At 43.9% G+C, this 21,410-nt stretch overlaps 1 protein-coding gene across 2 annotated transcripts in view; it reads left to right on the top strand.

Moving 5' to 3' along the window:
* cercam (cerebral endothelial cell adhesion molecule) overlaps positions 1–21,410 on the top strand; it is a 119,757-nt gene that overhangs the window by 78,921 nt on the left and 19,426 nt on the right. The window contains exons 9-12 of one of the 2 annotated variants that reach the window (XM_043720437.1): positions 6–138; positions 2,117–2,244; positions 4,893–5,096; positions 8,241–8,573. In XM_043720437.1, coding sequence (XP_043576372.1) covers positions 6–138; positions 2,117–2,244; positions 4,893–5,096; positions 8,241–8,370 — 595 coding nt within the window. In that variant the 3' untranslated portion in view covers positions 8,371–8,573. Of the gene's footprint in view, positions 1–5; positions 139–2,116; positions 2,245–4,892; positions 5,097–8,240; positions 8,574–21,410 lie in introns of those variants that run through there. The other variant, XM_043720436.1, reaches the window with a different exon arrangement.

The raw sequence follows: 21,410 nt of genomic DNA, 5'->3' as shown, positions 1-21,410 counted from the left end.
CTCAGTGCTCTGAACAGCAGCACCATTAAATCAATGGGAATTAACATGTTACCAGGATATTATGACCCATTCTCTGGCAGGACTTTAACCAAGGGGGAGGTTGGATGCTTTCTTAGCCACTATTCCATCTGGAAAGAGGTAAGTGTCTTTGCTGTCATTCTCTTTATTTTTTTCTTTAAATTGTTGTGTTTTTGTTCTGAGTTTACAGTCTGGAGTCTTATGACCCAAAGTTAGAGACATGCAAGAGTTAGCTTCATTAAATCGGGCAATATATTATCTCTGGAATGTTCTGCTGGTCATGATTATTTACATCTTAAAGTTATAATACCAAGTATATTTATTGGTGGCTTTGGCAGACATTATAATGTATGGAGATTTGACCATGTATGGGTTTCTTCTGGCCTGGAAGTGCTGAGTCATGTGTTAGGCAGTTGTCTTGGTGCTGGTATCCATTTTCTACTTCAATAAAATAACTTCCGAAAAGTGTGGCACTGGAAAAGCACAGCAGGTCCGGCAGCATCTGAGAAGCAGGAGAATCGACGTTTCGGGCATAAGCCCTTCATCAGGAATGTGGAGTGGGTGGGGGTGATAAATAGATGGGGGCGGGATGTGGCTGGGAGAAAGGTAGCTGGAAAGGATGGGTAGATGCAGGTGGGGTTTGATGGTGATAGGTTGGAGCGGAGGGTGGAGCAGATAGGTGGGAAGGAAGATGGACAGGTGGAACAGTTCAAAAGGATGGTGCCGAGTGAGAGGGTTGGATCTGGGATAAGGTTGAGGGAGGGGAGATGAGGAAACTGGTGAGATCGATGTTGATGACGTGTGGTTGGATGGTCCCAAGGCAGAAGATGAGGCATTCTTCCTCCAGGCTCCATGTGGCAAGGATTTGGCGGTGGATAATAAAATAACTTTGTCATATATGTGCCTGAGCAGTGTGTTTTAGTGAGTGGGGATCATTAAAGACTGGCTCCATCCCTCTGACGATGTGCAGTAGCCCGGGACAACATCTCTGCTTTGATCTTTCTATTGTTCTGAAGATTTGAGGCCTTGAATCCAATTGTATTGTCCGCACCACTTCCCAAGGCTGAGGTTAGCCAGCTTGGCATTGGCCAGAGATTGAGTTTGGCCTACTCTGGCTTTGTGTGACATTTTACTTGGTATGATGCCAGAATCCCACTGAGTCCATCAAGGAGTCCTTCAGTTTTTGCCAACTTATGCCAGGTTCTTCAGGATCGCTATTAATAGGTGTTAGTGTTGGCTCTGGGGCAGTGCAGAGTGGCCCTGAACTGAGTAGGTCATCGCCAACCCTCAGTCTCTGCTGAGTTAGTTGATCCCAATCCATGAGATGTGGTTTCCATTCCCATGCTAGGCCTTGACTTGTGTTATTTTGATCTCTGGTGTGTGTCAAAACTATCCCCAAATCATGCCTTGAGTTGGATCTTGCCTTCCCTTACAATTCTGACGCACCCCATGAACACTTAGATCACTAATGACCACAGATTCAAGGTCGGGAGGGGAAATCTCAACAGATCATTCCCATCTCAAACCCAGAAGCATTTAATTAAATTGTAGCCCCAGTACTAATGTTGAGACAAACCTATTCAAGGCTACAAATGACCCTGAGATCTTCTCATTGCTAAGAAACAGGCTTCTCAGACCTAGTTTTTGTCAATTAATTAGATCCTTGCTGATTCACACTTCAATTTCTTTATCTGCCTTTGTTTGATAAAACGTAATCTCCTTATTTAATGAAAATATATGCACCTCAGTCTTATAAGCTCCAAGCACTTCAGCATGACAGCTTTTTGATGGAGAGGATTCTAGATTTTTGTTTCATTTTTGTGTGAAAAATGGTTTCTCTTCTGTTTGGTCCAGGTCTTCAATTTGAAGATCATACCCCCATGAATTTCCTGTACAACAGGAAGTAGTTTTCCCCAGTAATTCCGCATGACTACCCAAGCAGCTCCAGCAGAGAATCCTTCAAACCTCTATAACAAGGGCATACAAAACTGGAGGCTGCAACCTGTTCTCATGATTTGACCCACTTTGATATGGCACCATCGTGATGGATCTCCACTGCAAGTCCTTCAAGGCCAATGTTGTTACACTTTGATCACAGGTTGTGGATCGAAACCTGAGCAAGGCCGTGGTGTTTGAGGACGATGTGAGGTTTGAGGCTTACTTCAAGAGGAAGCTGGTGAGACTGCTGAGAGAGATAGAAAATGTCGGATTGAATTGGGACCTGATGTAAGTAATCAGTAGAGATACCCGCATTTAATAAAAATGTTCCATAACCTAAATCAGCATCAATTACCTGGACTAATGTCAATCTCATGGAGACAGGTCGGGGTACCATTTGGGGGCAGCCAGAGAGAGGTGTTTCCTGTTTTATTTTCCTTATTGCCTTGGAATGTTTCAAGGTTTTACCCCTCCTGGGTACTTATACAGCTTTGGATAGTTAAGGGTGAGAGCATGCGATGAGGTGTATAAGGTATTGCACCCATATTAGCTGAGTGAACCATTCAGAATGTCTGTGATTTTGGAATGAATTGTACATTTTTGTCGATGATGTCTGCCTCTGTCTTCCTCAGTGTATCCGTTTCTGTCGTTCATGTATATGTGTGTGTGTCATTTAATTGGCCCCCTCCCACTTCCTTTTATACAAAATATACAACAGAAGGGGATGGAGAAACTCAGTGGGTCTGGAAGCAGCTGTGAAGAAAGAATCAGTGTTCACGTTCTGAGCCCAGTGTACTATCCTTTGGAGTCCATTCTTTTGTCTTTTTCTTTCATCTCTGTGATACACTCTGTCCAGCTCGGTTTGTACACACCGTAGGTGACTGCAAGGCTTCTTGCCAGTTCCACTCCTGTTGTCAGTATCCTGTCACTTTCCAGCAGAGGGGTGACAAAACCTGGATTTATTAAGCACTTATACATCCAAAAACACTTGACAGGAGTGTTTTAGAATCAGAGAGATGTACAACTTGGAAACAGATCCTTCAATCCAACTCGTCCATGCCGACCAAATATCCCAACTTAATCTAGTCCCATTTGCCAGCACCCGGCCCATATCCCTCCAAACCCTTCCTACTCATATACCCATCCAGATGTCTTTTAAATGCTGCAATTGTACCATCCTCCACCATTTCCTCTGGCAGCTCATTCCATACACACACCACCCTTTGCGTGAACAAATTACCCCTTAGATCCTTTATAAATCTTTGCCCCTCTCACCCTAAACCTATGCCCTCTAGTTCTGGACTCCCCCAGTCTGGGGAAAAAAAACATATCTATTTATCCTATCCATGCCCCTCATGATTTTATAAACCTCTATAAGGTCACCCCTCAGCCTCTGATGCTCCAGGGAAAACAGCCCCAGCCTATTCATCCTCTCCCTATAGCTCACACCCTCCAACCCTGGCAACATCCTTGTAAATCTTTATTGAACCCTTTCAAGTTTCACAACATCCTTCCTATAGGAGGGAGACCAGAATTGCACGCAATTCCAAAAGTGGCCTAACCAATGTCCGCAACATGACCTCTCAACTCCTGTACTCAATGCACTGACCAATAAAGGAAAGCATACCAAACGTGTTATGAAAGAAGATTTGACACTGACCCATACATGCAAATGTCAGGGCAGGTGAGCGAGGTTTTCAGGAGAGCACTACAGGAGGAATGATAGGAAAACTGGCAAAGATAGGGAGGGAGTTCCAGCAATGGCTGCCAGTGGCCAGGAGTTGACTTTCCCACTAGCCCCAAAGGTTTCTCACAACATGGGTCCCAGCTGTGTCAGCTGCTTCCTACATCTACCACCACCTGTACCTTATCTCTCTTCCTGTCTTCCAGGTGCTAGTAAAATTCAGTCCATAAAGTACAAAAACCAGGAAGTTATGTTCTATATGGATTTGACCCCAGGTAGAGTATTGTGCCCAAGTTTAGGCACCACGTGGTTGCAAAGACTCCATTTGCTGAATGGAGGAAAGAGATTTATTAAAATGAGTTGACAGTGTGGCGCTGGAAAAGCACAGCAGGTCAGGCAGCATCCAAGGAGCAGGAAAATTGGTATTTCGGGCCAGAGCTCTTCATCAGGAATTCCTGATGAAGGGCTCCGGCCCGAAACACCGATTCTCCTGCTCCTCGGATGCTGCCTGACCTGCTGTGCGTTTCCAGCACCACACTCTCGACTCTGACCTCCAGCATCTGCAGACCTCACCGTCTCCTAATTTTACTAAAATGGGTCCAGGCGTGAGTTCACTCCATAGTTACATAGACTGGAGAAACTGGGATTATTCTCCTTTGAATTAAAAGGTAAATGATTGAGATGTTTTTAAAATCACAAATAGCTAAAATAAATAAAGATAAACTTTCTCCTATGGTTGAAGGATCGATTCCTGAGGGTCCAGATAAAGGAGATTGACAAATTAACTAGATGCAAAATGGAATGGAAGTTTTAGCATGAGGGGTGTCATAGTTTGCTTAGGATTCGAAACACTGTGCCTGATAGATTCAACAGTAGCCTTCAAAAGGAAACTGATTAAACTATAGAAAGAAAAAAACTTTGCAAGGCTACAGAGAAAGAGCAGGAATGTGGAACTAGCTAGATTGTTTAAAAAAAACAGTATAGACTTGATGGGCTGTTTGGTCTGCATTTGTGTTATGCTGTTCAGTGTTTGTAAGGCTATGCATGAGTCACCCAGCAACTAACTGACTCAGATCTGTTACTTCAATAACAGTGTATGAGCCAGGCCTTCCTTACTCTTCATATCTCTGGATGACCTCAGCCATGTATTTATGACTGCAACCTCAGTATGGGGGAGAAAGTTTCCTCAGAATGTTTTAAGGAAGGGCAAGTATTAAGTATTGGAGAAAATAAATTGTTTTTCATTTTCCAGCTACCTTGGTCGGAAACAAGTAAATCCCAAACAAGAGGAGGCTTCAGCAAATGTTCAGAATTTAGTGGTCGCTGAGTACTCATACTGGACTCTGGCGTATGCCATTTCGCAGCAGGGAGCAAAGAAATTGATCGACTCTGATCCATTGAAAAAGATACTTCCTGTGGATGAGTTCTTGCCCATCATGTATGACAAGCACACAAAGTGAGTCCATCTCTGTTTTAAATTGCTATAACTCAAGAAAGGACTTACAGAATCAAATATTTCATTCAAGTGCAACATGCACTGATATTCAGGATCCCACGTCAAAGTGTCCAAAAACCTGTCTGTGGCTGTCAAGCAGACTGTGAAATGGGACACACACCTGTTGTGACAATGAGCACTTCTCAGGCCATCAATGTAGCACTAATGCAGTAAAGCAAGTCCTCAGGTCCAGTCCGTTGCGCTGCTGAACCAAGCGAATTCTGTGCAGTTGGGACTCGGTAAAGCCTGAGAGAATTTCAGTTGCTCAGTGTGGCAAGGATTCAGGAAAGTCCTGGGGTGTGCGTGATTAATAGTTCATAAAGCAGAGCGTGGGAGTTGAAAGCCCTCAAGCAATATTTGCTTTGTGCAACCGAGCCAGATGAGAGCTGAGCAATCAAATCCATGGACAGTCCTGGCTTGGTGAACCTTACCATTTGAGGGAAGGGATTGGAGTGCAATTTCCAAGAATCCAGGGAAGAGTAGTCCCAGAGAAGCTATGTGAACAATAGTATTTGAGCATTTGTTGAGGCTGTTCATGATGACATGATGTTGAGAGACTATAAAGGCCACACCATTGCAAGTGAAGTTTTAGTGAGATTTGGTGACCCACAGTGTCACTAGCATGAGGTGAAGGCAGTGATGGGGGTCATGGTGAGTGGGGGGTGGGGGGGGAGGGGGGATAGTTATAGACTGTTGAGAAAACTGAGGATCTGTTTGATCACATTTGCTCGTTGATGTGTTCTTTGGGGTTTTTGACTCATTTATCTATTGTCCATGTTTGCCTCATCTCATGTTGGGCTGTTAGAATATAAGAGTCGAAAAGTGTGGCACTGGAAAAGCACAGCAGGTCAGGCAGCATCAGATATCGCCTGACCTTGTGTGCTTTCCCAGCACCACACCTTTTGACTTTGATCTCTGCAGGTTTCACTTTCCTCTGATGGAATATAAGCCATATTTAATGTTGCAGCATCTAAACCATTTTTTGTCTATAATCTTTGCATGTTCAAATTTAATTTTTAGTAAACTCGTGATTTTTTTTAGTGTTGAAAAAAGAAATCTTGATAAATTTGTCACACTAAACTGACTGAAGTCCATAACTGTTATAATTCGTGGTATTATCACCTTGGTTACATCTGAAATTTGCAATGATCAGTGAAGGAGTGGGGCTATAAAGTTCTGATGCATCCCTCCAACCTCAATCATAATGTTACTATGGGGATTCTTAATTTCAATAAAGTAACAATGCATTGAAGAACTTGTGAGGCAGTACGTAGTTTCTGCACCTCTGAGTCAGAAACTCTTGAGTTTGTGTCCTCCTCTGGGACTTAACAACTACAGAACACGCATTCTTAATGCTGTCAGGCAGGTTGATTATCAACCTGAAAATCCTTCCGTTATACCTATAGCTGGCAATAAGAGCAGGGAAGCTATGTGCTAACTGCAGAGCAACAGCCTCCTCACATTAAACCACTTGATGTGCAGGCTCTCGCCAAAGGTTCCTTGACAGGCAGACTTCGCATTTCAAGATAAATCTGGAGAGAGAGAGAGAGCGAATGTAGCAACAAGGAAAATTTTATCACCTTTTGTAAAGTTGGTGCTCAAAAGGACCAAGTAAAGGGAATTCAGAGGAGCAGTGATCTGGGTGGTGTCAATAAAATTAAGATTTGGAGGTGCCAGTGTTGGACTGGGGTGTACAAAGTTAAAAATCACAGAACACCAGGTTATAGTCCAACAGGTTTATTTGGAAGCACTAGCTTCATCAGGTGGTTGTGAAAGAGCAGTGCTCCCAAAGTTAGCACTTCCAAATAAACCTGTTGGACTATAACCTGGTGATGTGGGATTTTTAACTTAATAAAATTAAGGGACATGAAAAGAAGCAATGAACTCAGACTAGAAGTGGGAGAAAGATTCCTTATCAGACAATCAGCTTCCTCTTACAATGGTTACAGAAGTTAGAGATAGCTGCTAAAAGGGACTTTAAGCAGAGACTAATTTCTCTTCTCAGTGCCAGCCACTGGTTATTACTCCCAGGTTCTCTGGAGTAGCAGGCTTATCTAAACTCTGTCTATAGCCGGAATGAAATGTGTTGAACGTGAGGAAATGATGTTGAGTTTACAAAAAGCACAGGTCTGGTCTTACTTTTGAATTTTCAGCAGTATGATAATGATCACCACTAGCACAACAGCCAGACCACAGCCACACCTTGAACAGAGGAAAATGTCCCAAGGACATCAGCAGGAAGGGCAGGGCTTAAGGGAAGTGGCTGAAGGAAGGGGGTGAAGGGGTAGGTTTTGAGGAGGCATTCAGAATCTGGCGTATGTTCAGGAAGAGGGAGTCCCACAGAGAATGAATGTATTATGGTGGTGGAAAGCTCTGCCCTTGTTATAGTGAAAGAAGAGAGGGAATATGACAGACCAGATGGGGTAAGAGCACAGTGACTGCTGGACTGGGGGAAATAAGTTGGGAGACCAGTTTGAAAGAAGCTATGAAGGTAACATTCGTCAGGGGCTTTGGATGACTTTTAAGCAGTCAAAATGATGGTAAGCATAGCATAGGGACTGGAACTTGTGTCAGCTGGAATGTAGAGCGTCAGACAATTAAAAAAGACCATTTTTGGAATGGACAGAGCCATGCAACAGAGTTTCCATGATAGTGGAGTGGATGTTGTTATCATGGAGCTGAAAATTGATGGCGTTGATGATGAACAGAAGAGTGAACTTGAAAGCAAAACTCAAAAACAGAAAGAAAATACATTGAGCTGTGCACCTTCGGATTCATCCTGACCAGAGTAAAATCTGGTACCAATTTGCAAACTTATCACTGAGAGCCACACTGTCTGGTGGAAGAAAATTGTGGTCCATTGATGTTAGGTATCTGTGGAGCTGAAAGTAGTGAGGCACTGTTAAATGGTCAAGGTATTTTCACATGAGTGTACCATTTACAACTCCACAATGCTGAAACTATCCCTCCCCACATGCAGCAAGACCTGGATCACATCCAGGCTTGGGCTATTAAGTGGCAAGTAACATTTGTGCCACCCAAATACCAGGCAACGGTCATTCCCAATAAGACGGAATCTAACCATCTTCCCTTGACATTCAACAGCATTGCCACCGCTGAATCCTCCACCAGCCATAACCTGGGGGTTACCATTGACCGAAAACTGAACTGGACCAGTCATACAAATACTGTGGCTACAAGAGCAGGTCAGAGGCTGGGATCATGTGGCGAGTAACTCACCTCCTAACTCCCCAGAACTGTCCACCCTCAAAGCCACAGGTCAGGAGTGTCATGGAATACATTTGTCCCTCATTTAAATACCTAATGTGTTCCTGAAAAGTGGCGTGCGAAACAACCTAAACCTAAATCCCATTAAAAAGCATGTAATAAGTGTGGGCTGTGTTTCTGGCTTGGAATTTTTACATTAAAACCTACTGGCTGCCATGATTCTAATTGGCCCAAAGATCTTCTAACTATGGTAATTTATATATTCTTATTAACATTAATTCTGCTATTAACTAATAGTATATTTTTAACTTACTTGCTGTCTCCAGCCTCCGGGTCACTACTTCCATTCCTACTCACCACTAAGCTGGTGGGAAGCAGTGAGAGTTTAAGGGATGGAAGTGATGTGCAGGAGGGAGGGGTGATGGAAGGGACACATGGGAGGAACACTTTGTTTTAAAATGCGATTGAGCATATGGGGTAACCTTGTGCAAACAAAAATGAACACAGCACTATTCAAAGAATCTGATAAAAGCATTCTAAACACCATGCTGATACAGATTCATACCATACTTTAAATAGGATTACTTGTAATCTCCACCTCTCTGGCTGAGTGCAGCTTCAACAATATGAGCGGCACAGTAGCTCAGTGGTTAGCACTGCTGCCTCACAGCACCAGGGACCCTGGTTTGATGCTAGCCTCAGGTGACTGTGCGGAGTTTGCACGTTCTCCCCATGTCTGTGTGGGTTTCCTCCCACAGTCCAAACTTGAGCAGGTTAGGTGACTTGGCCATGTTAAATTGCATTTGTCAGGGGTAAATGTAGAGTAGGGAAATAGATGTGGGTGGGCTACTCTTTGGAGGGTCGGTATGGACTTGCTGGGTTGAAGGGCCTGTTTCCACACTGTAGGGATTCTAAATATCAGGCTTAACACTATCAAGGACAAAGCATCACATTTATCGCTTTAAACATTCACTTTCTCAATCATTGACACTCAATAACAGCAGTGCATACCACCTACAAAATGCACTGCAGAACTTCACCAAGGCTCCTCAGACAGCACCTTCCAAAACCACAATCTCTACCATCGAGAAGGACAAGGGCAGCAGATACAGGGGAACACCACTTATTTGCATATTCACCTGTCCTGAGCTGCAACCATATCACCGTTCCTTCACTGTAGATGGCTCAACAATTCTGGGGCTTCCTCCCCAACAGCAGCACCAACCTCCATGAACATCAGCATTGCAAGAAGGGCCTTCGCCACCTCCTTCTTAAGGGTAACATGGGATAGGCAATAAATGCTGGCTCAGCCATTGATTCTGACATGCTGAGATCAATTTAAAACAGTTGTAAACCACTTAGAGCAGTAAGTGAAACGGGACAACATGATTATTGCTTCTGATAGTGATTTTTTGTTACAACACATGGTTACAACGTCTGGTTATTTGAGCAGCAATGACCAGGAATTTAAGAATGTGATAAATTTGTAAGCACCTTGGTGAGAGACATAAGGAGTGATGGAGAGTGGAGAGTTCAAACAGGGAGCGAGCTCTGTTCTGAGGAAAAATTCTACTGGATTGAAAACATTAACTCCGTTTCTCTCTCCATGGATGCTGCCAGACTTCTCCAGGATTCTGCATTTGTTTCGGATTTCCAGTATCTGCAGTATGTTGCTTTTATTTTTGCAATTGATCTGGACATGAGAGAAACAGCAAGCTACAGCCTTGCACTGAACTGGTCACTAGGAGTGGAATGGTCCTGCTGCTATTGTTTATTCCAGTACCCTAAGTCTGTCAGCTATTAAGAATCTGATAAAAGCATTCTAAACACTATGCTGATGCAGAAGGCCCAAAAGAGACGTAGGAGGAAAGGAATCTGGACTAACCACAGTCATTATTGCTAGCATTCGTCAGAATGTCCTGAAAACTGATGTCAGTGTAGAAACTGAAGCAATAAATTACACGTTGTTGTTGAAGTACAGGAATTCGTCAGGGAAGGAAAATCTCTCAAGCCTTTTGTGAGATAATCTTCTTTCCATTCTGGTCAAGTTGGTTTGGCTGTGGTTGAGATCACAAACTACAACAGGTAGCAGGTACAGCTGGGTCTGAGGAAATGTCACCCAGTTGAATGTGCTAAGACTATAAGAAATAGGAACAGGAGTAGGCTGTTTGGCCCTCAGTAACTCTGCCATTCAATAAGGTCATGTCTGATCCAACATGCCTCCCATCTGCGGTCTTCCATTTCCCTGTAATCCTTGATTCCCTGACTACTCAAAAATCTGTCAATCTTCAGCCTTAAATGTACACAATGATTCTGCCCCACCGCTCTCTGTGGCAAGGAATCCTAAAGATTTACAAATCTCCAAGAGAAGAAATTCCCCCTTATCTCGGTCTTAAATTGGCACCCCTTTATTCTAAGACTGTGCTCTCCAGTGTTGTTATATAGATGTCAGTCATGCCTCAGTGGGGGAGCAGTGTTGTTCTGAACGAAATGGTTGTGGGGTCAAGTCAGCTACGAGAGGCCTGAACACATAGTCCAGGCTGCAGTACCGAGGGAGGGCTGCACTATTGAAGGTGCCTATTTTTCAGATGGAACGTTAAACTCAGGCCCTGTCTGCCATTGTAGGTGGACAAAAGATCTGATGGCAGAATCTGTGAAAGAGCAGAGCAGTATTTTTAGCCAACGTTTATCCCCAAGCCAACATCACTTTCTAAAAAAAAATCTAGACAATCCGGTCGTTTTATCTCATTGCTGTGTTTTTTCCTACATACCATTCCACAATAGCATTTTGATTTGTTCACTCCAAATGTAAATAGAAGGACTTTGTCAAAGACATTGATCTTTAACCAGGCTGCTACAACTAGCAATCCTACTCACGTTCAAATGCATTATTAATAATGGATTTTCAGCTACAACAACAACTTGCATTCATATAGTGCCTTTAATTAAATTTGCCAAAGTGTTTTGCAGCCCAACCGAGGAAAAGAACAGTCAACCTTGTGAATGACGCACTGATTTTGTCTACCTCCAAATGGAGCTCCGATCCATCCAATGCATTCATTTCCAAATACTCCAGACCTCGTCCCTCTGAGTGGGATGACAATTTTAGACACAGTGCCTCATGAGGAAATATTAGAGCAGTCGGCCAAGAGCTTGATCAAAGCGTTAAGCTCTTTGGGGTATCTTATGTGAGGGAACAATGGAAGGGTGTTTTATGGGGCGAATTCCAGAGCTTACATCTTTAAAGGCCTAAGCATGAATGACTGAATGATTATTCAGAAGTTAGAATTAGAGAAGCACAGATACCTCAGAGGGATGTAGTGTTAATGTGAAGAGAAAAGGCACATGTGTCTTCTCCAAAGTTTGACTAACACCTGTGAAGAAGGGCCCTTAAAGTACAGCAATTCCCACTTCAACAGAGTCCCCCAATGAAGGATAGCTCTCTGTAAGTATGTTGATTATGCCCCGACACCTGGTCCGAAAGCAGCAAAACCTGTACAAACTTGCCAAAACATCTATCTCATGGGATGTTCACAGATCAGTCTTGAAATAGTTTGGTCTGTTATGACATCTGCAGTTGGCCAGCAAGACTTGTATTGTCCTCAGGGAAGGCACTACAGAAACAGATAATTGGCTGAGTGGCTTGATCCATGTTCATAAAATCCTTTTGGCACCGGGGGGAAATTTTATGACTACTCCATGTCTGTCATTCCTGGAGCATGGGCGGTGCACTGACTGCTACGCAGTTTCACATGAAAATGGCTGTCTTGAAAACAGGATTATCTCTTGGGAGTTCTGAAGAAGGGTCACTGGACCTGAGACGTTAACTCTGCTTTCTCTCTCCACTGATGCTGCAAGAATTGCTGAGTTTCTTCAGCAAAATCTGTTTCTGTTTTGTATCTTGGCATCGGTTTCACTTCATCATTACATCGAACATTGTGCCCACTGAGTTGGCTGGGGCTGACAGAAATGTGCCTGTTGGATTGGGGTGTTGTGAGTGGCAACACCCCTCAGAGTGGTACCCAGTCAATCTGACATTACTTCTGCCAAATTTGACTAATGCCAGGCACCCACTAGAGTTGCAGAGTCACACAACATGGAAACAGACCCTTTAGTCTAATTTGTCCATGCCAACCAAGTTTCCCAAACTAAACTAGTACCACTTGCCTGTGTTTGGCCCATATCCCTCTAAACCTTTACCATTCATGTACCTGTCCAAATGTCTTTTAAATGTTGTAACTGTACCTATATCTATCAGTTCTTCTGGTGGCTCATTCTGCACATGAACCACCTCTGTGTTTGCAAAATGTTGCCCCTTGGATCACTTTTAAATCTTTCTCCTCTCACCTTCAAAATATCCTGAATACTTTTGAACTCCCTCACCCTAGGGAAAGGTCCAATGCTATTCACCTTATCCATGCCACTTATGATTTTATAAACCTCTATAAGGTCACCCCCCACCCTCCTAAGCGCCAGTGAAAAAGTCCCAGCCTCTCCCTGTAACGCAATCCCTCCAGTCCCGGCAACATCCTGAGAAACCTTTTCTCCAATTTAATAATAATCTGCAGGGCAACCTGAACTGTAAATAGTACTCCAAACGTGGCCTCACCAATGTCCTGTACAACCTCAGCATGATGTTTCGACTTGTGTACTCAAAGGCCTGAGCAATGAAGGTAAGCCTGCTAAATGCCTTCTTAACTATCTGCAGTGCAACTTTCAAAGAGTTACGTGCGTGAGCCCCCCGTGGTCTTGTTCACGGGCCCAGCGTGCCTGCCTGCTGTACTGTTGGAGTATTAGCTTACCTTTCACCAAGCCCAGGAGGACCTCTTGTAAGAGTCACCAGTATTGGCCAGGCACGATTGGAACCCATATCCCCAACGTGCAAGCCAGTGGTCCTAGGGATTATTAATCTAGTGACATTGCCACCATGCTACTGCTCTCCTCAACATCCACCTGCCCAGAATTGTTACAGCACAGAAGGAAGCCATTTGGCCCATTTTGTGTCTGCACCAATTTAATTACCTAATGCCAATCTCCTGCCTTTTAAGTGCCTATCCAAATAATCATCCAGCGTTCTTCTGAATGCTTCAATTGAACTTTTTTTTTTGCGGAGGGGGATTAAAAAATAACTTATTAGTTGCTTAATTCCACCTGCTAAAGCAAACAGTGGTCACAAATGCCAGCTTTCATCTCGTTTTGGCTGATGCTTGTGAGATTCCTGCTGCCCAGTATGGCTACATCAGAGAGTTGCACTCAATTACCTCTCCAGCATGACTTGGCCCAAAACCCTCCAGACAAATGGTCACATCCAGACTTTATGAATTTTCTCTTACTGAGTTTTTCTTGGCAGGGAGCTCAAATTACAGCTTTTCTTTGAAAAATACAACTGCCCAGAAAGTCAACTTTTAAAATTCTGTACAAGCCCATCAGCACGTTAGCAACGGTCAGGACGGCAGTGGACCACATGTTCTTTTAAAGCTTGCAGAGTAGAAGGATTGTGACAATGCTCTGCCAATTGAAAGGTGTGCAGCAAAGCAGATATTCTCCAGAGCAGGCTCTTCTGCTCTTTGATCTGTGTTTTAAACTTCTCTGTTTGGCCCAGAACTGTTTCCAAACCCTCAGGAGAAGAATCTGTGATATTAGATGAATGCATAAGATTCCACTTTTGACCCTAGCGAGATGTCTTGTCCAATATTGCTGATGGACAGTTTTCTGGCAAAAAAAGTGAAGACTGCACACGCTGGAGATCAGAGCCAAAAGGTGTGGTGTTGGAAAAGCACAGCCGGGTCAGGCAGCATCCGAGGAGCAGGAGAGTCAACGTTTTGAGCGTATGCGTTTCATCAGGATTCCTGCTGGAAACGTCGATTCTCCTGCTCCTCAGATGCTGCCTGACCCGGCTGTGCTTTTCCAGCACCACACTTTTCGACACAGATATCTGGCAAAGACAACAGTGTCTTCTGTTGCAGTGCATGATGATGGCAAAGCAGTAAATCAATGTCTTGGGGTAGGGGTAGCTTCACAAACTGTAATTTTTGCTGATGACTGCAGAGACGCCAATCCATGAGGGACAGGATCTGCCACTTATGAAGTAGTTATCAGGTATCATTGTGTGTGGATGTTTTTGGTGTTGGCATCGATTGGCAACCCTCGATAGCTACTGATCATTATAGTTATCATTAGTGTGTCCACTGATCGTTAGGGTGATCATTAATATGTTCATTGATCATCAGTGTGTTCACCGATCATTATGGTGATCATTCTGGTGTTCACCGATCACCATGGTGATACGCCGTTGGTCCTGTATTGTCAGTGGTTCCCTGGTACCTGGGGTTTTCGGGTCCCTCCGGCATTCTTGGAGTAGACCTTTGGGCATCGACTGGTCTTCTGGCTGTAGCTAACTCACCATGAAGAAAATCCTTGGGTGTCTGCCCATCCTCCATCCTGTGAAGATGCCCATGTTTGGATGCAACTGAGCCTTTTGTTTCATCCTCATGGAATTTCCACCCAATCTCACCGGATCCGTGACTTTATAAAAAGTTGCTGTCAGTTCTTCGCTGTACTTTGCTGTTGACGTTTCTCCAGAGTCGTGGATACTTCCAGCTCAGAAAGAGTTTGTTGATCCATTGTACCATGTTGTTCCCATGAAAGAATCCACCTTTAGTCCCATGTAATGTCCCAACATCATCAACATATTTACCTGTCCATATCCCTCCTTAAAATATTCTTGATTTTCCAGTGTGTACTTGTAATGGCAAGGTGTATCAACTTTTGCTGCTCTAATTCCATCCATTAGTGGAGTCTGCTTCATGATTCATTGTGATCATCTCTGATCTGATCATCCTAAATTCTACATTCCTGCCTTTACCCAGTACCCTTGATTACCTCACTGATTAAAAATCTATTTCAGCCTTTAATATTCTTAATGACCCGGTCCCTACAGGACTCTGCAGTAAGGAATTCCACTGATTCACTGCGAGAGGAAATTCCTCCTCATTATGTTTCAGACTGGGTGACTCTTTACTCTAAGATCTTGCCCTCTGGTCCTAGATTCTCCCACAAGGGGAAATAACATCTCCATATCTATCCTGTCAAGTCCCTAAGAGTCTTGTGTCAATGGTATCCTAGTTAAAACTCTCACAACCCTGGTTGTAGTCCAACAGGTTTATTTGGAAGTGCTTCCTGTTGGTCTATAGCCTGGTGTTGTGTGATTTTTAACTTTGGGCTTTGCCCAAATCGTCGATTTTCCTGCTCCTCGGATGCTGCCTGACCGGCTGTGCTTTTCCAGCACCACACTCTCGACTCTGATCTCCAGCATCTGCAGTCCTCACTTTCTCCTGATTTTTAACTTTGTCCACCCCAGTCCAACACTGGCATCTTCACATTATGGTATCCTAGTTTATGCTTCCCAGCTCAACCATTTTTACTGCAGAGAACTCTTATCAAAGACGTGATGATTGGACAGTTTGGTCCAATTATCCCCATCCCCATAAATGCCACATCTGGCCTGGACTGTCAATGCTAGCAATTGAGGGAAAGACCATGAAGAATGGCCACTTGAGTAAGATACTAGTGAGAGAGAGAGAGAGACCACTGCAGAAGCAGCTTGACTACCCCACCCCTCCATCACCACAACATGGACCTCTGCTGAAGGTGTTGAGGTGTGTGGAACTTTTGGTGGCCTTGTCTTCACAGGAGTGAGCAGCTCAAGCCTGAAACAAGGACAGATATGAATTCTGCTTCACTCTCGGCAGATGCTGCCTCATTGGCTGAGTTTCCCCAGCAGTTTCTGTGTCAGCTCAGGCCTCAGCTGCTCCTGTTGGTTCAGATATTCTGCTTGTTTGTTTGTTTCACAGCTCTTTGAGGGGGGAAAACAATTGATATTTGTTAAGTGCAAACAAACGTCTCCCCTTGCGTGCGATTCAGAACGATGCAGATCGGGTGGCAGGAGCCAATGTCGAGCCAATGCAAAACGGCACAAAAATCCTGCACGCCCCCAATAGCAGCACAAAACGACATGAAGTCAGTACACGCGATGCAGACCGGTGTTTCACAGCCTGAAAACTGCACAGCTTCAAAACACAATAGATTAAAGTGGGCACCGCGCACTGGGGCTTTACAGTACTGCCTTGTCTCTTTCCACAGCTTAAGCACAAAAAAACTCAAAATCTGTACTGATGTTCCAGGGCCGTGCTGAGGGAGTGCTCCATTGTCAGAGCTGCTGCCTTCCTGAATAAGGTGTGAAGCCAGGACCCTATCTGCCTGTTTGTGTGGATGTGAAAGATACCATGGCACTATTTCAAGCAAAAACGGTGCACCCATTCTTGGTAGTCTGGCCAACGTTTACTGCTGAATAAATACCCCTAAAACAGTTTCTGTTCAATATATTAAGACCATAAGACCACAAGAAATAGGAATGGAAGTAAGGCCATTCAGCCCATCAAGTCCACTCCACCATTCAGTCATGGCTGATGGGCATTTCAATGCCACTTATCCGCATATTTGTTCATGAGATGTGGAGTTGTTGATTAAGCCAGAATTTAATGCCCGTCTCTAAATACCATGGAAAAGGTGGTAGCTGGCAGTCTTCTTAAACTGCTGTAACACCCACAATGCTGTTCATATCATTTTGGAGGTTTATGGGAGCTTGCTGTGCACAAGTTGGCTGCACACGTCCTATGTTCCAATAGCAACAGCATTTCAGAAGTCCTACATCGGCTGTGATGCACTGCAAGATGGTTTTGAAGGCCAGATATTTTATTTATATATACAAGTCATTGAGAGATTAAACATCTGTGTTCATGTTTGTGACATAGTATCATTTCATGATAAACTCTATTGGTTTTTATAGAGCAGGACTTAACAATATTGTATTTGAAATAATGAGGAGAAAGTGAGGTCTGCAGATGCTGGCGATCAGAGCTGAAAATGTGTTGCTGGAAAAGCGCAGCAGGTAGATTAAACATCTGTGTTCATGTTTGTGACATAGTATCATTTCATGATAAACCTCTATTGGTTTTTATAGAGCAGGACTTAACAATATTGTATTTGAAATAAGCTGAACACCATCCCACAGTCAGTGCAAGCAAATGACATACGTAGCGTCAAATGGTTGTCCAGCTCATAGCTGATTCAGTGTGGTCAACATTTAAAGTGATCATAAATTATAGCTGCCACTGAGCGACACAAACTAACACTTGGAAATGAACCAGTGAAAATTACACAGGAGAGAGTTTGGCTTTAACGTGGTTGAAGGTTTTCTTGTTATGAGTGAGTGATGTAATGTCTTACTGTTAACTCTTTTGCTTGATCCTGTTATTTTGCAGACTGGGGACTGCATGGAAACCTGGTCAAAAAAAGGAATAGTGGTCTGGAATATTCTGGATTTGTGTTTTCGTTGGACATGAACTAGAATTGTGATATCAGTTGATTATCAAAATACTGAAATGTGAAGATTGCTTTAGAATTTAACTTTCCTGAGCTCAGCTCCGGGGCCTGTTTTGTAAATTCACCACCCGCTGTTGTGGACAAATGAACTCTTAACACTACTGAGCAGCCTGGAGATCAACTCAGCTGGTGTGCCCATTCAAGGGAATTGGAAAGAAGGTTTTACAGATTCCCTTTCACAACCTCAGAAAATGCCAGAGCTGCACCAATAAATGATATTAATTTGTGTTCACTATTGCACTGTTGCTATGCTGAGACTGTGTCACAGATTTGGAACCCACTTGCATTGTTGGGAGTCTGTTGAAGTTTGAGGCATTGGTGTAGTAATAGGACAGCACAATGTTGGTGCAATGATACAGTGTTGGTGCAGTGATACAGTGTTGGTGTAGTGATACAGTTGGGGCAGTTGCTATGCTGAGACTGTGTCACAGATTTGGAACCCACTTGCATTGTTGGGAGTCTGTTGAAGTTTGAGGCATTGGTGTAGTAATAGGACAGCACAATGTTGGTGTAGTGATACAGTGTTGGTGCAGTGATACAGTGTTGGTGTAGTGATACAGTGTTGGTGCAGTGATACAGTGTTGGGGCAGTGATACAGTGTTGGTGTAGTGATACAGTGTTGGTGTAGTGATACAGTGTTGGGGCAGTGATACAGCGTTGGTGCAATGATACAGTGTTGGTGCAATGATACAGTGTTGGGGCAGTGATACAGTGTTGGTGCAGTGATACAGTGTTGGGGCAGTGATACAGTGTTGGGGCAGTGATACAGTGTTGGTGTAGTGATACAGTGTTGGGGCAGTGATACAATGTTGGGGCACTGATACAGTGTTGGGGCAGTGATACAATGTTGGGGCACTGATACAGTGTTGGGGCAGTGATACAATGTTGGGGCACTGATACAGTGTTGGGGCAGTGATACAATGTTGGGGCACTGATACAGTGTTGGGGCAGTGATACAATGTTGGGGCACTGATACAGTGTTGGGGCAGTGATACAATGTTGGGGCACTGATACAGTGTTGGGGCAGTGATACAATGTTGGGGCACTGATACAGTGTTGGGGCAGTGATACAATGTTGGGGCACTGATACAGTGTTGGGGCAGTGATACAATGTTGGGGCACTGATACAGTGTTGGGGCAGTGATACAATGTTGGGGCACTGATACAGTGTTGGGGCAGTGATACAATGTTGGGGCACTGATACAGTGTTGGGGCAGTGATACAATGTTGGGGCACTGATACAGTGTTGGGGCAGTGATACAATGTTGGGGCACTGATACAGTGTTGGGGCAGTGATACAATGTTGGGGCACTGATACAGTGTTGGGGCAGTGATACAATGTTGGGGCACTGATACAGTGTTGGGGCAGTGATACAATGTTGGGGCACTGATACAGTGTTGGGGCAGTGATACAGTGTTGGTACAATGATACAGTGTTGGGGCAGTGATACAGTGTTGGTGCGATGATACAGTGTTGGGGCAGTGATACAGTGTTGGGGCAATGATACAGTGTTGGGGCAGTGATACAGAGTTGGGGCAGTGATACAGTACAGGACAGTGTTGGGACACTTGCAATATTGGGAGACTGGTAGAATGGAGCATAGTGTCACAGTGTTGGGGTGGTTGGTTCTGTATCCGACTCTGACGCAGTGTCGGAGCATTTTAGAGTATAGCACAGTGTTGCAGAGTTGGACATTATTGCAGTATTGGAGTGTCAAGAAGGACAGGACACTGTTGCAGTGTGAGGGTGTTGGTGCAGTATAGTTCAGGGGTTGGGATGTTGGTACAGTATAGTACAGTGTTGGGACATTGATGCAGTATAGTTCAGGAGTTGGGACATTGGTACTGTAAAGTACAGTGTTGGGGCATTGGTGTGGTACACTACAGTGCAGTTTGGGAAATTTCAGTATAGTGTTGGGATATTAGTACAGTATAATACAGTGTTGGGACATTGTGGCATAGTACAGTGTTGGGATATTGGTATAGTACAGTATTGGGATATTAGTACAGGATAGTACAGTGTTGGGACATTGTGGCATTGTACAGTGTTGGGATATTGGAACTGTATAGTACAGCGTTGAGATATTGGTACAGTATAGTACGGTATTGCAACATTGATGCAGTATAGTGCAGTGTTGGGACATTGCTACAGTACAGTAAGGTATTGGGACATTGTTACAGTATAGTACAGTGTTGGGACATTGCTACAGTACAGTACTGTGTTCGGACATTGTAACAGTATAGTGCAGAGTTGGGACATTGCTACAATACAGTACAGTGTTGGGACATTGTTACAGTATAGTATGGTGTTGGGACATTGCAGTATAATACAGTATTGGGACATTGCTATGGTATAGTACATTATTGGGACACTACTACAGTACAGTACGGTGGCAGGACATTGTTACAATACAGTACGGTGTTGGGATATTGTTACAGAATAGTACAGTGTTGGGACATTGCTATAGTACAGTACAGTGTTGGGACATTGCTACAGTACAGTATGGCGTTGGGACATTGTTATAGTACAGTACAGTGGGACATTGTTACAGTATAGTATAGTGTTGGGACATTGCTACAGTACAGTAAGGTATTGGGACATTGTTACAGTACAGTACAGTGTTGGGACATTGTTACAGTATAGTGCTGTGTTGGGACATTGCTACAGTACAGTACTGTGTTGGGACATTGTTACAGTATAGTGCGGTGTTGGGACATTGCTACAGTATAGTGTGGTGTTGGGACATTGTTACAGTATAGTGCGGTGTTGGGACATTGCTACAGTATAGTGCGGTGTTGGGACAGTGCTACAGTATAGTGTGGTGTTGGGACATTGTTACAGTATAGTGCGGTGTTGGGACATTGCTACAGTACAGTACAGTGTTGGGACATTGTTACAGTATAGTGCTGTGTTGGGACATTGCTACCGTATAGTGTGGTGTTGGGACATTGTTACAGTATAGTGCGGTGTTGGGACATTGCTACAGTATAGTGTGGTGTTGGGACATTGCTACAGTATAGTGTGGTGTTGGGACATTGCTACAGTATAGTGTGGTGTTGGGACATTGCTACAGTATAGTGTGGTGTTGGGACATTGCTACAGTATAGTGTGGTGTTGGGACATTGCTACAGTATAGTGTGGTGTTGGGACATTGCTACAGTATAGTGTGGTGTTGGGACATTGCTACAGTATAGTGTGGTGTTGGGACATTGCTACAGTATAGTGTGGTGTTGGGACATTGCTACAGTATAGTGTGGTGTTGGGACATTGCTACAGTATAGTGTGGTGTTGGGACATTGCTACAGTATAGTGTGGTGTTGGGACATTGCTACAGTATAGTGTGGTGTTGGGACATTGCTACAGTATAGTGTGGTGTTGGGACATTGCTACAGTATAGTGTGGTGTTGGGACATTGCTACAGTATAGTGTGGTGTTGGGACATTGCTACAGTATAGTGTGGTGTTGGGACATTGCTACAGTATAGTGTGGTGTTGGGACATTGCTACAGTATAGTGTGGTGTTGGGACATTGCTACAGTATAGTGTGGTGTTGGGACATTGCTACAGTATAGTGTGGTGTTGGGACATTGCTACAGTATAGTG

This window comes from Chiloscyllium plagiosum, chromosome 30, assembly GCF_004010195.1.
Source record: "Chiloscyllium plagiosum isolate BGI_BamShark_2017 chromosome 30, ASM401019v2, whole genome shotgun sequence".
NCBI lineage: Eukaryota > Metazoa > Chordata > Chondrichthyes > Orectolobiformes > Hemiscylliidae > Chiloscyllium > Chiloscyllium plagiosum.
Note: the sequence above shows the minus strand (reverse complement) of the source record. Positions and strands in the feature narration are given on the sequence as shown.